The following is a 13,779-nucleotide window of genomic DNA, read 5'->3' on the forward strand; positions in this document are numbered from 1 at the left end:
AAGTGCCTGTGCACAGAATCTCCACCTTCATTCCTCTCATACTCTCCTTCAGTTTTCCTCTCTCAGACGGCTCGTTTCCTCCCCTTATATGTCTACTCCTCTGTCCTAATGGCTCCGACAACACATCTGGGCTGTAATCCCCCCCCCCATCTCTGTTCTTCGCTGAAACCACCTGCCTCTTGAAGACAAGGGACCACACTTTGGCCACAGTAATTGGAGCAAAGGGAGGGATGAGCAGGATGGCTACAATAGAGGAGAAGGAGTAATGAATGCAAGCCACCGAGGCAATAAACTGGCTAAAGAAATGAAACGTTTAAACGAGGAGAAGAGGAGGACGACAACCAAGTGGGAAGAGAGGAGGGTGGGAGATGAGAGACAATGAGGCGGCGTCACCACGGAGACGGTTGAGGAGAAGGTGAGCCATGACAACGGGCGTGCCGTTCTCTTCCCCCACCTCATGACGGGCTGATGGGGGTGAAGAGGTGAAGACTATAGAAGGAAGATAGAAACAGTGGAGGAGAAGAATAACCACGTTTCCCTTCCACCGTTCTCTCTCTCTCTCACAGTGTTTGTTCACCTCCAATGACGCTGCACCATCTTTGAATGCTGTTTTTCTCTAGACAAAATCCAAGGCTGAGGTGATTTAGTGTTTGCGATTCTGCAACCCTGGCTCTTGGTTCAATCGCAGGTCCTTGAGCTGAAAATTAAAGCATTAGAGCAAGAATCCTGAACACACACAAAAGATATGAACTCCTTGAGATGCAGCTTTGTGACGCTCTCAGTGTGTGTGTGTTTGTGTGTGAACAAAAGGGCGTGTGCGTTTTTTGCCGTAGTGACGCATACTGGCCACGGCTGAGCTGATATCAGTCCTCTCCCCACAGCTTTGATCGACATGTGGGTAAACAGCAGCAGTGTTCCAATTGACTGCTGTAGGTTTACAGACAGATGGAGGAGGTGGGAGACACTATGTAGATAGAATGCAGCGATATGAGAGATGGTGGAGAGACAGAGAGGAAAATAAAATCACAGCTGAAACCTTTCGAGTCACTCAATTTTAAAGCTATTTCAACCATAGAGGTGAGATTTGGGGAAAGAGCAACTAATAATATCCCAGAATTTGATTTCAAATATTATTTGTGCTTTAAGTTGACTGGAGAGAGTAAGATAATGGAGGATGGAGGAATATCTCTGTGGATCAGGAGTCTTTTTGATCATATAAACAGTACACTGTTTATTTTTGCCATGTAGTTCAAAATTCATACAAATTCAATGCAAAGAACCATACCTACACTTTTGACTGCTTTATCCTGAAAAGTTGATAGTGTTTGGAAATATAGATAGATAGATATTTTCTTAATGATTTTCCTTGCACTATTAATCCCTTACTCTGTTTTTCAATCTCATCTCTTTATGTTGTTTTGATCCCTTGGTATGTCTGCTCAGTAACAAAGCACCCACACACATTTCATTGCATGTTTGACCTTATATCTCTTTGCATGTCACAAATACAAATTGTGACATGACCCATTAAACCTGCTGTCTTAGCAGTTGTTCAATGGGACCTGGATCCCTTTGGATTGACTCAAACGATAAACTTTGGGTTGAAGTTGCGTCAAGTGCTTGGACCCTCCCTGCAGATGTACATGTGTTTGCTACCTGAGGTTTGTCACCACATTTTGAGCAGTAGAGCTCCCCTATCCTGCTCTTTTTTGGGGGATAACCACTGCAAGACAACAACAAACCGTTTCCTGAATGTGCAACAGATAATTAATTGGGGAGGATAAGGAGCAGATCAGTATATAACACTATGCATCCAACAGTAACATCAATATCGTTGCCAACAAATTACTTTTGTATTTTGCAAGAATGAAGCAAATTTGCATATAGACAGATGGAGATAGAGAAAGTCTCAAAGTAATGAAAACCAGAAGACAAAGCCAATGAGAGTGGCACTAAGGACTCTTGATCTAATTAAATAGGATTTTCCTCCGTCCATGCTGCAATTCTGATCAATAGAGGAAAAGAGATTGAGGAAGAGAGAGGATGCAGCAGTGCTGTTTAGTGGAGAGTTTTCTTATCGTCCATAGTAACAACGTGGGTCCGTATGGAACGATGCCCACAGACAGCACATCACAAGCCCTGGAGGCAGGAATCATTCAGTGGATCTTCTGCCACCAGGAACCTGCTGGGAGTTGATTTTTTGAAACCTCTGATCCATCATTCAACGCCATCATCTCGCTCTCAAGGGGAGGAACACAACAACAGTTACACAAACAAATAGACAGTTCATATCTATCTATTAAACATACACACTATATATACTTTTATCCACTGAGACTTTTTCCAAATTGATCAATAGCTTTGATACTGATGGTTGGGTTTGAATAAAACCTGTGTCCCTCGACAAAGTCGTTTTTTTTCTTTGTTGTGTTGCATCGTGACTAACTCACACACATCATATCAACCATATGAGAAGTTATTTTTAGCTCCTGCACAATGTGGTAAAAAAAAAGGCACATTTCAGGCTGACTGTCTGAAAGAAAAAAAACGTAAACCTGTGTCCTGTAAATAGACACAACCTCCCGACAATAAAATGGCTTTGAATCTGGACAGATATTCTCTTCTAAAATATTGTGTCTCAGCTTTGATTCACTGTATCAAATATTTATCACATCCGCCATTGAGTCCCCACAAGTGTGACATTACATCTGTCATTGCTCAGCCAATTAAATGAGCTGAACGTCTGCGTTCGTCTCCATGCAGCCTCTGAGAGCTTGTTCATTTTGGATAAAATTGAAAGCGGATAATGAGCATATTCTATTATCGGTATCTTAATGGGAATGTAACCTTTAAATGATTGATGCTACAGCGTGCGGGCAGCCATGACCTCTGGAGCTGCTGCTGCTCAGGGTGGAGGAGGCTGTTTTCTGAATGGATAGATGTGATGTCAGAGGAGTGACGCTGTGTGATTATACAACACATCGTACAAACCACATCCCCCTCCTCTCTATTGGTCCTCCCATTCAGTTTTTTCCCCCATTTTCTTTCTATTTTTTGTGCAGACACACACACACGCACATTGATGGGAACTTAAACAAGCCAGCGCACAGCAGCATGCAGGCAGATGGATGTGTTGCTTTTACCGTCAGGAGGCTCTCTGCAGAAAGCAGGCATCTAGTGGTATATACATTCAAGTAAAAAGCAACTCCAACGTTGCTAAAGTCTTTTTAGCGATGATGACGCACCAGGTGCAGAAGGTTTTTCTTTTACCAGTTTAATGGACGTGAAAGGATCACAACACGGACTAAATAAGGATCATATAGGATGCAATTAGAGCAGAGCAGGTCTAAAATGGAAGAGCACTTATATGGGATGTCAGAGGGCATTGAGTGGAATAGTTAAATCACTTTAGATGGTATGGAGGTGACTTGAAGCTGCTTGAGCATCAGTGAGGGTAAAACCTTCCTAATGCAGCTGAATAGGCACAAAGGCTGTAGACAGAAACAAAGACTGGAGCAGGGAAAGCATTGAACAGGAGAAGTGGAATGTACGTTATTCAATTTCATTTCAATATGTTGGTTACTTTTAAAGCATTGTGCTGAAAATTAGTTGATGTACTAAGGATCCATTATATGTGTGCAAATTACTGCTTTGATTTATAGGTGCTCAGAAGCAAGAGTGGGTCAGCAGTTTAGTGGGTCAGCAGTTTGATCTCCAGCTCCTCTGTGCCGGCAATGTGTGAATGGTTTGTGAAAGCGCTGCACACACAACGTATGATGAATATGTGCGTGGAGCGGTGTCTTGAACTGTAAATTGCTTTGAGTATAAAAAAGTGCTTTTTAAATACAGTCCATTTACCATTTGTTTCCCCAAGAGGAATAGTTTAGAAGGCATATGCGATAGAGCGTTTTTTATATCAGTTTTTTCTGGGCGACACTGGCAGAATATATATAAAATGACGTGAAGCTTTGCTCAACGCTATAGAGCTAACAGTCAACACGGAATGAATCAGGAGTGGCCCCTGTTTTCAATCGTGTCTCCTTTATGGCCCCTAAAAAATTATTGATCCGCTGCTGGTATCAATGTTTCTATTTCAGCAATTTCACACTTTAGGCCACAAGAAGGCCAGAGATGCCGCATCATTGCCTGAGGTGGTCCACATCCGTACGCTACGTGGTGAGATGGTTCAATGAAAAAGTCAAAAGTCAAAATCAGACCTATATGATGGTTGCATTTATAAACATAACCCCTGTGGTTTGCTGGATGACATTAAAAATAAGCACTTAATTAGTAGTATAGGCTTCGGAGCTCTAACTTTGCCACCGCCCTTTTTTAATGGGCAGGTTGCCACACTATCTTTGTCAAGATGCAGAATGCTGGAGCTGTGGCCCCCAGCCGACAGGAGGGTGTCTATCACCGTCACTGTCAGCAGCGGGGTGGGGGGGGAGAGAAGAGAGAATGAATGAGAGAGAGAGAGAGAGAGAGAGAGAGAGAGAGAGAGAGAGAGAGAGAGAGTAGTGAACTGCGACAGCAGCTCCTTGGTGGTTTGAGCCTGTGAGTCATCGCTACGGGGGTTAACTCTTTCGGTGCCATGGCGACGACAAGTGACGGTGGAAGTGATGGTGAACGCTTCCCACTGTTTAACACTCAGATGGCTGGAGATGCTCATTCACAACCCCACAGTGAGAAAAGCGAATACTTACTTTAGCACATTATTATGGGACTTTTCTTAAATCAAGTTGCATCTCATTAAACTAGAACCTCACTGATGCTCAGAAAGAATATGTATTCCTTTTAATTCTGCTGAAGCAAGTTAAGGAGTTGAAATGCCCCGGAGATCATTCACATAAACATATCAACTGGGTCCTGCGACTATTACACGTCTCTCCGGTCAGAACACTTTCTACTGAGCGGTGCCGATGTGCAACAGACTGCGTGGAGGAGGCTATTTTTAAATACTGCCATATAGCATATCATAAACCTGAATCATTTATATGGATCCTTTTTTTCAGGAGCGGGCTATTGCGTGTGTTGTGTGATGACGCGGTGGTCAGGTGTCTCCTCATAAAACGAGGGGAGCTGTCCAAGTGCTGAAAACAGAAGAGACCTGCACCGCTCCGGAGGAGATGCTATTAACCCTCACCACTGTCTGAGCTTCATTTCCAAAGGTAAGACGCACATTTCATTTGAAAGCTTCTAGTTATTTTTATTTTATTTCAAATAAACTGCTTCTCCCAATGTATTCGATAGGAAGGGGGTGTTGTTGTTTTTTTTCACCATCTTCGCAGGTCTCGACTCTTGACACGGGGCTGCTCATTGTGTTGAAACACATCAACAATTGGCGTTTACATAGAGTCGTGTTGTTGCTATGGTGAAATAAAGGGCAATGGAGAGATAATATTTTTTTTTAATGATGGCTTATGTTGTTAAGAGGAAATCGGATGCTGAGGTTGCCCATAACAACGCGGGGAGTGACTCATCCAGTGATGTGAATGTGTCTCCACACGCATCAGCATCGTATCATTCAATTTGCACAGCGTAAGTCCCCGACAGGCACACAGAGCTTGGATCAAAACAGACTCCTTCACGCTTATGCTTTAGAGCAAGATCGTTTTGGTAAAAAGGAAACATTTATAGAAATATGCACATCCTGTTGGTTTTGCTTTGTTTTGTTTTCCCCGCTGCTTCGCTAATAATTCATTCTCTCTTGATTTCCAGGTAACAAATCGCCTATAATGCTGCATTTCCACCACAAGTTGCCCGCGGGGGGAGCCGTGGTCCTGCTCGCCTTCCTCCTCCACGGATGCGCCGTGCAGGCTGCGTCTCTCCCCCGCCACTTCAGGCTCCGAGGCGGGGAGAGTGACGGGCAGCCGGCTGCCTACCCGCCCAGCCCAGACATGATGAAAGCCCTGGAGTACATTGAGAGCCTGAAGCAGAGGAACGGGGACCGAGCCGAGCCCGCGGATTACGACGAGGTGGACAAGTTCAAGATCCTGCTCCAGCTCGCCGCGCAGCAGGACGAGAGTCCCGGGGATCGGCAGCCTGCTCCCGGCGCGCAGAGGCAGGACATCACCGCCGAGCAGCTGATGAAAGCTCTGCTCAAGTCTCTGCAGGACCAGGCCGGGAGGGAGGCGAAGCTCAGCCCCGCGTCCGCGCCCAGGAACGACCGCCGAACGCACAGGCACCGCACCAAAGAGACCGAGGTCCCCCAGAGCCCACCGTCTGAATTCAGCAATTTCCCCAGACCCCACAAGAAGTACCCGCTGATGTTTGAGGACGAGGAGAACACGGACGCGTCAAAGCGCGCCACGGAGGACCTGGACGAGCAGTACACCCCCCAGAGTCTCGCCAATCTGCGCTCCATCTTCGAAGAGCTCGGGAGGATGCCCACGTTCGGCGCCCAGAAGAGAGACCTGTTCGGGGACGACGAGGAAGAGGAGGAGGACGGGTTCAGCCTGAGGAGCCCGGCATACGAGGACGTGGCCGGAGGAGAGGAGTGGGTGCCCGTGGAGGAGAGGGAGGAGACGGAGGAGATGGTCAACGGCAGCCACGAAGAGATGGCACGGGCGCTCGGTGAGCAGGAGGAAGCCGAGAGGGATGAGATGCAACGCCGGGCCAACCAGAACCAAGAGGGGGCTGAGGACGACACCAAGCTGGTCGATTACTACCTGTTGAAGGTCCTGGAGATGAGCGACCAGTCCCAGAAGAGGGACAACACCGGGGAGCAGAGAAAGAGACTGATCCGCCCCTCCATCGTGGATCCCCGGACGGTGAAGGAGCTGCTGGAGCTGTCCCTGAAGCTCCACGTCCCCCCCCAGGACCTCATCGACATGCTGCTCACTCAGGAGCTCAGGAAGCTGCACCGCGACCGCCCAGCCCAGGTGCGCTACACCACCAGCCAGACCCCCAAGATCAGGTACTACAGCCGCAGACTGCCCGTCAAGAGCAAGCCCCCCGTCGAGGACATGGACAGGGAGGACTTTCTAGACATCATCGGAGTGGAGACCATCAGCAACGAGTATCCCGTTGTGCAGAGACCCATGAAGACCTCTCCCTCCGCGGACAGAATCCCACTGGTGTCCAAACCCCCTGCGAGTTCAGGTCCGGTCAAAATCCCTTCTGCCGCCGGACGCAGGGAAAACCTGTTTCTATCCGAGCTCAACAAGATGCCCCTGAAGCGCCAGTCCGGCGGTGCCCATGATGAAGAGGAGGACGATGATGAGGGCGGCGACGTGGAGGACGAGGTGACGACCTACCTGGCGGCCAAGATCCTCACGGAGTACCCCAGCAGCAGCATCTCCAAGCGGGACACCCAGGCGCAGCTGAAGGGCCAGTTCCCCTACGAGCTGTACGAGCGCGCCATGAAGGACTACCTGGGCCAAGCGGACAGTGCGCTGAGGCCGGTGGCCAAGAGGGAGAGCGAGGTGGCCACGGAGGAGAGGGTGATGCCCACGGAGGTGCAGGGGAAAGAGGAGACACCGGCCAAGACCTCGGCTCCACAGACCGTGAGCGAAGAGGAAGGAGGGCACCGTGAAATGACAGTGGCAGGGATGTAGCCCGATCCCCCCCCACCCCACCCCCACTCCCCCAACCCTGCAAGACGCACGAAATTATGAATATAGTATTTATACTGTCTCAAAAATAAAAGTTTGGTGGACGTGATCTAGTTTACAAACATTTATATTATATGAAACTATAGCTGGTATGACTAATGTCACCCCTAATGGAAATCAACTATAGCAATCGTACAGGTCCAACACAGTTTTTTGAAAGAAAAAAAATACTAGTCCCTACTTGCTGCAAGAATATTTTAGAAATATTATCATTATAGAGAGAGGATATTAAAGGTGCAATCCGTGCCCAGAGGTTTTCCTCTAAACACCTTGATGGGATGTAAACCTGTTGTTACTCAGAATTTGCCAATGAATACACTTATATTAAAACAAAAATTATAGAGGTTTTGTGATGTTGTTCAAAGTTTGTTGACATTAATGGTGTTTGTAAGCAGGCCTATATTTTCAACTATAATCAGCTGAGTGATGGTAAAAAAAAAGCTTATTTTTCATGTCAAACTATACGAATACATATGTGAATATACATGTAAATTATAAAGTATATTGCTGACTGGGCCTTTAAGAACACAAAGTGTATACAGTATAATGGCATGGGTACAATAGGAATATGTTTTTCTTATAGGACAGCGTGCCGGGCTGAAATCGAGCAGGGTCGTGACTCGTTCTATATTCAGGGTTAGTGGATGTAATGTTACTACTATTATGGATAATTATTTCCAAGTCTAAATATGAGACCGTCGCCTGCCTTCCAATCCTTTCATACTGCGAAGCTCTGTATCGTTGGCCTACCAGTGGTTGTGCTCTGTATGCTCATTTTTAAACCATTTTGTACATGTTCAATAATGTGTGATGAATAACAGATGAATAAAGCATCAGCGGTATTATTTTTCTCCTTGCTGAGTTGTGTTGCCTTATTAAAACAATTTTTTTTTAATCCCAACATAGACCGGTTTATCAGAGGAAGCTGGGAAAATAGTTTTGGGGATCAACACTTTTAATCAAGTTGATCTTTGGCTTGGTTTCATCAACACTCATTTATTAAGGTGGAATCCTTTGATATGAAATAAATCAAATAGAAAATGATTAATCAAAGCAGACTGTTTTATCAAAATACATATTTTACTCATAAGCTCCAATATCATACATTTCACATCATGAAAAACAGTGACGTTCACACCCACACGAGCAGCTGCTCCTTTTCAACACCAATGATCCCACACATTAATAATATTTTATATAGAGTAAAAACAATCTGAAACATATAATTACTTTAATTCATAATTTGTTATTTGCTAATATAAATTTGTTATTTTTAACTTCACAGAAATTCTGCAACATTTTCACGCAAACAGTCCACATAGAGTTTTTGGAACAAAGATATCCAATATCCCTGGACCTGTATTACTACTTCATTCACTTTTTAATAAAAAAAGCTTTACTCCCAAACCCCTTCCTTCACTTGAATGCATTACTATGAACAAACACACTTACTCTCAAATCAAGTTATATTGCCGCGGTGCTTAGAGCAGGAGCAGACATTCTAGACGGCAAATTTTCCCTTTGAAAATGTGCAGTAGAATCAAAGCTGATCCAGATTTCCATATTCAAAAACTTCTTGGACTTGTGTACAGTACACTTGGTTCCTGTGTTCCTCCCCCATTTATGTCCCTTTTCCATGATTTAAAATGCAGGTTTGCTCATATACTCCTCCATGGTCTAGAAAAAATGCAGAAACAGGAATAATTAGTCATTAGCCTCTTTGAAATGCATTATGATACAATTAATATTCACTGGCACATGTATATAATCACCTGTCATAAAGTGCTGAGCACACCAACAAACGATAGATGACTAACACAAGCACATCTAACCTTTCTGTCCATATTCAAGGAGATCCAAACAGCTCCACCTCAAACCACTCACTGCTGTCATCCTGAAGCGATAATGGTCACAATGAATGGGAGGCTATACTGCACATAATCCAACACTAGGTTACAAGTGTTAGTCAGCGCTACTCAGAACAACAGAACGACACACCCAGTGAAACTACATCACACAAAGCCAGGGACTCTACAGGGAGAACGGGTAGAATTAGTCAAAAACTTGTTTTAAAACCTACGCCACGTTCCAGGGAGATCTGTCTCTCACTCGCCATAACACGGGCAGAGGGAGAGAGAGAGAGGGAGAGATACACATGCACACACAAGCACAGACAGAAGGGAGGGAAACCAGCAGCACAAACACAAATCTTTTCAAAAAAGGTGCAACAGCTAATATTCAGAGCCTGTTAGCTATGAAAAGAACAAAGACACACCAGGGACTCGGCAGCACCACTGTTAATTGATCTTCTTTTGACACAGACTACTTGCTGGTAAGCTCACACACACAAATAGAGACAAGTTCTCATGATGGAGCTTGATGCAGCATTTGTGGTAAATGTTGATGTTCGGTAAATTACAAGGAAAATCAATTTCAACTGAAGCTTTCTAATTACCCCACAGCCGAGATCTAGGAAAATATATAATCACCCCTAAACTGAATTCCAAATCATGTCACTATTCCTTTAATGATTCTGATCCATGCGACACACGTTGCACGGTCACACCACAGATGCAAGCCACGCCCTGTGTTGTTCCTGAGTGTTTGCGTGTGTGTCGCAGCAACTCACCTCCTGTAGCATGTCCGAGGCTTCGATACTGCGATTCACAATCTGTTTGGAGGTTTCTTGTATCTCACCGCCAATTAGGAACTCATCCAGGATAAAATAGGCCTTCTCAAAGTTAAAGATTAAGTCCAGCTCACACACCTGAGAGGAAGTATGAAGGCGGATATGCCGGTTAGTTAAACGATACAACATACATATGGAAATTGTCAGATTTAAAATGATTGATATGTTTCCAGTAATATGCCCTTGATTTAAGGCACCGTTAAAGCAACACTATGCAACTTCACCTCACCCTGAACACCTGTTTTAGTCTGATAGTCGCATCTTAAATCAGAATTGGGCACTGCATGTTCAGGAGTTATGCCGAACTGTAGATCAGTCACATAGACTTACATTGAAAAATAAATACTACAATTATTAACACACAAATGATTGAAGTTCTTTCAAATTAAACTGTAAAATTGTGTAAATATAACTTGTTAACTTCAAGTTGATTTTTATTTGGATCTGCACCGAATTGCACACACACATAAATATCAGTCCCCGCAACTTTTCCCTTATTATCAAGATCCATTAATTCTTCTCTGAGAAATCAATGGTATAACACTGTATATCGCAATTTTAAAGAAAGTAAAAAGATTCCTGGATCTGCAACAAAACAGGTTCATCCTTTGATCACGCCCTAACCCTCCACAAAATGTCAAGGAAATCATTTGAATAGTTTTGCATATCCCTGCATACAAGCACAGACACAAAGAAAACCCTCCTTTGCGGAGCAGTCAAACCTAAATCATTTGTTTTTTAACAACTAAAATAATCTTTTAAGGTGGACGAACAATGTTCTTATTTTCAGTGTAGAAGTCAGTAGGAAGAGTGTATCTCCAATATTTTTTGAGGAAACTTAAAATATCATGAAATCTGAGCAGAATTTGGTACAGCAGGAGCTCTTCTGGTTCAGGAAAAAGGGGATCGTGAGGACAGGGAGGCCAAAATAGCTGATGACCATGTGTGGCTGCAGAGGGCGCTGTTGCTCAGTCAAGTTGCATGGCGTTGCTACCAGAGAGTACAGTTGCATATTGAGTAAAATATTGTGAAACGCTGTGAAATACATTGCCAAAGTACTTGTCCAGCAGCTCCACATAACGATGAATAACCTCCAGGGCTAGCAGCTCATTCTCATCATTGTCTATGGCCAAGCAGAAATACAAGCTTGCATACCTGAGGGAGAAGGTGACATTATTACAAACTGGTATCAGTGGAGAAACCTATTACACAGCAGGTGAAACAAAGACGGCTGCTGGCTAAGCCATTGATTGACAGTCATTTAAACAAACATGCGGAGGCGGCATTCCACCTCTTGTAAATGATTTTGAGGTCTTTCCAGTGTAGGAAGTTACAGGAGCGGGGTTGCCGTGCCAACACCATGGTGGTCATGTCCCTGATGATCTTCCTCTTCTCTCGCTCTGAAACGGTGGTGAACCACTTCTGCAGACGCAGCTTCCCCTGGCGACTGAAGAGCAGCAGGAAGCGCATCTAACGACACAGACACACACAGGGATCAGAGGGGCAGTCATTATACATGCAAGGACTGTGGGGGTGACTTGTATGAGTAAATACACAGTCTACACACGCAGTCATTCGGTAGGACATTAACTACCCTCTAAAACACACACACACTCACACATCCAAGGGTCAAACCTGTGACTTGCTGCTGTCATGGCTCATTAAATAGTAACTCCACTGACACACAAAGGGGAAAAAGAGACGAGGGTCAACAACTGGTCGAGGAAGAGGTGGACGGAAGTTTCCTTTTTCACAATCTTCAAGAGAGTTAAGGAGTTGGGTGACAGATGTTTGCAGAATATGCTTCCTAGCATTGGAAATACATTTGGCTACACAAGATGGACATTAACTTTCCATCAGCCCAAAACCAAACTGCCACACTGTTTCATTTCACCTTCCTCTCATTGTTCACGTAAGAGAGGCTGGTATGAGGCAGTGAGTCAGGGTTTTCACTCTGTGACATTTGTCCTTATCTAGATTGGTTTGATGATTTCTGTGTTGCATCTTCAGAAATGTGTAAGTTTGTGGTGTATAAATAAAAATGGCACATCTTGAATATCTGTGCATAATCTTTTAAATAAATAAGGTTGTTATTTTAATTGATCTGTAAATCTCTTCATGTGCTCAAATAGCCTCTTAAGTGCATGATTACTTTACAAAACTATTTTTAGATCATAATAAACAGGATATAGCTCATTTTTTTGTCTTGCTGGGGACATGATGTTATTCTTTAACTTTGTAACCACTTACAGCATTTGCTCTTAACAAAATGAGGATATACATGTTTGTTTTTATATGTTCACAGTTGCTTATGTTTCTAAAAAAACTGATGCAAGGTCGAAATGGATAAACAAGCATTCGTAAACCAAGACCCATATTTTAATACGCTGAAAATGATGATGATCCCACATTGTAAGAATTTTGGCATTTGAGATCATACACTGTGAAAAGTCTGAGATTATTGTACAAATATAACAATAATTATCATACATCTTGCAAATCCAAAGCACATGAACCTCTTTCAATTGTTGCACATTAAAAGTATATTAAAATCAGATTTAGCCACCGATTCCTTTAAGTTTCTAAATACGTGCAGTGTAACTAAATCGGTGTATTGTGTTTCAGTCTGATTGTGTGGTCCTGCAGAGGAGATATCATATGTCGGAGAGGGAACTTCCTGGTTAAATAAAAGGTCAAATAAAAACAAAAAGACACAACAGGAGGAATGTTGGAAGGGAACACATTACACTTCAGAAAAGCAGCCAGTGTTTTAACACTTATCTCCCTGTGTCAGAGGCAGCAGGCAAATCATGGACATGGCTGAACTGCTCCTCTCGACGGAGACTGACTGAACCTGTTCTTCCGAGGGGGGTGGGGGGGGGGGGGGGGGATCGAACACCTCACTTCCGACTTGGGGGGGGTGCAAGTGGATGATCATAGAATAACAGAAACTCAGTAGAACCCAAACCCAGCTGCTGTGGATCCGCCTGGAGAGAGGCAGCAGGCCCGAGGTGAACCGGAAGCGGAGCGGAGGTGCAGCCACCTGAGGGCGAGCTGCACCAGGTGTGAACCAGGTGAACACGAAACAGCATCGAACACGAAACCACTACTCACCATTGTTGACGTCGCACTTCAAACCCCTACGCGACGGTAAAAAATATTATAAAAACTAATTAAAATCCAGTGTTTAACCCTCAGGAAAGGGTCGAAGGGTCCGGACTCGACATCGTTCACTCTCCAGGCACCAGCAGAGGTTGGGTTAACTCCGCCCTCCCTCCCGGGGAGCGGTGCCTGTAGGACCCGTCACCAAATCAAACAACCACCTGGATTGGTCACAACCAGTCGGTCCTGTAACACGCGCCAGCCCATCCCAGCGCTCATAGATCAACCACGTGAGGGCTTGAGGCATTTTTAATGAATGAAAACTAACACCCCAGAACTTTTGAAAACACTTTTGAGTGTTGGAGGTGTTGTTGC

General features: G+C 44.5%; 2 protein-coding genes across 2 annotated transcripts; one reads left to right on the forward strand and one right to left on the reverse strand.

Moving 5' to 3' along the window:
• The first annotated feature begins 5,735 nt into the window (after nucleotides 1-5,735).
• scg2b (secretogranin II b) lies at nucleotides 5,736-7,556 on the forward strand. The gene has a single exon (XM_061085153.1). The coding sequence runs from the start codon at nucleotides 5,736-5,738 to the stop codon at nucleotides 7,554-7,556; it is 1,821 nt and encodes a 606-aa protein (XP_060941136.1).
• Nucleotides 7,557-8,657: 1,101 nt separating this feature from the next.
• On the reverse strand, nucleotides 8,658-13,555 carry ap1s3b (adaptor related protein complex 1 subunit sigma 3b). The gene is made up of 5 exons (XM_061084016.1): nucleotides 13,417-13,555; nucleotides 11,594-11,772; nucleotides 11,349-11,457; nucleotides 10,243-10,380; nucleotides 8,658-9,290 (listed from the first exon to the last, which is right to left on the reverse strand). Exons 1-5 carry the CDS (start codon nucleotides 13,417-13,419, stop codon nucleotides 9,255-9,257), a joined length of 465 nt encoding a protein of 154 aa, XP_060939999.1. The 5' UTR covers nucleotides 13,420-13,555; the 3' UTR covers nucleotides 8,658-9,254.
• Nucleotides 13,556-13,779: the final 224 nt, after the last annotated feature.

The sequence above is a fragment of the Limanda limanda genome, chromosome 13 (genome assembly GCF_963576545.1).
Source record: "Limanda limanda chromosome 13, fLimLim1.1, whole genome shotgun sequence".
NCBI lineage: Eukaryota > Metazoa > Chordata > Actinopteri > Pleuronectiformes > Pleuronectidae > Limanda > Limanda limanda.

Excerpts from the sequence above, each read along its gene's own strand:
- ap1s3b (XM_061084016.1), bottom strand. Across the intron at positions 11,458-11,593 it reads CTCAAAATCATTTACAAGAG|GTATGCAAGCTTGTATTTCT; the intron begins GTGGAATGCCGC and ends CTTCTCCCTCAG. Across the intron at positions 10,381-11,348 it reads TGGACAAGTACTTTGGCAAT|GTGTGTGAGCTGGACTTAAT; the intron begins GTATTTCACAGC and ends ACTTCCTCTCAG.
- scg2b (XM_061085153.1), top strand. The coding sequence starts at position 5,736 with ATGCTGCATTTCCACCACAAGTTGCCCGCGGGGGGAGCCGTGGTCCTG.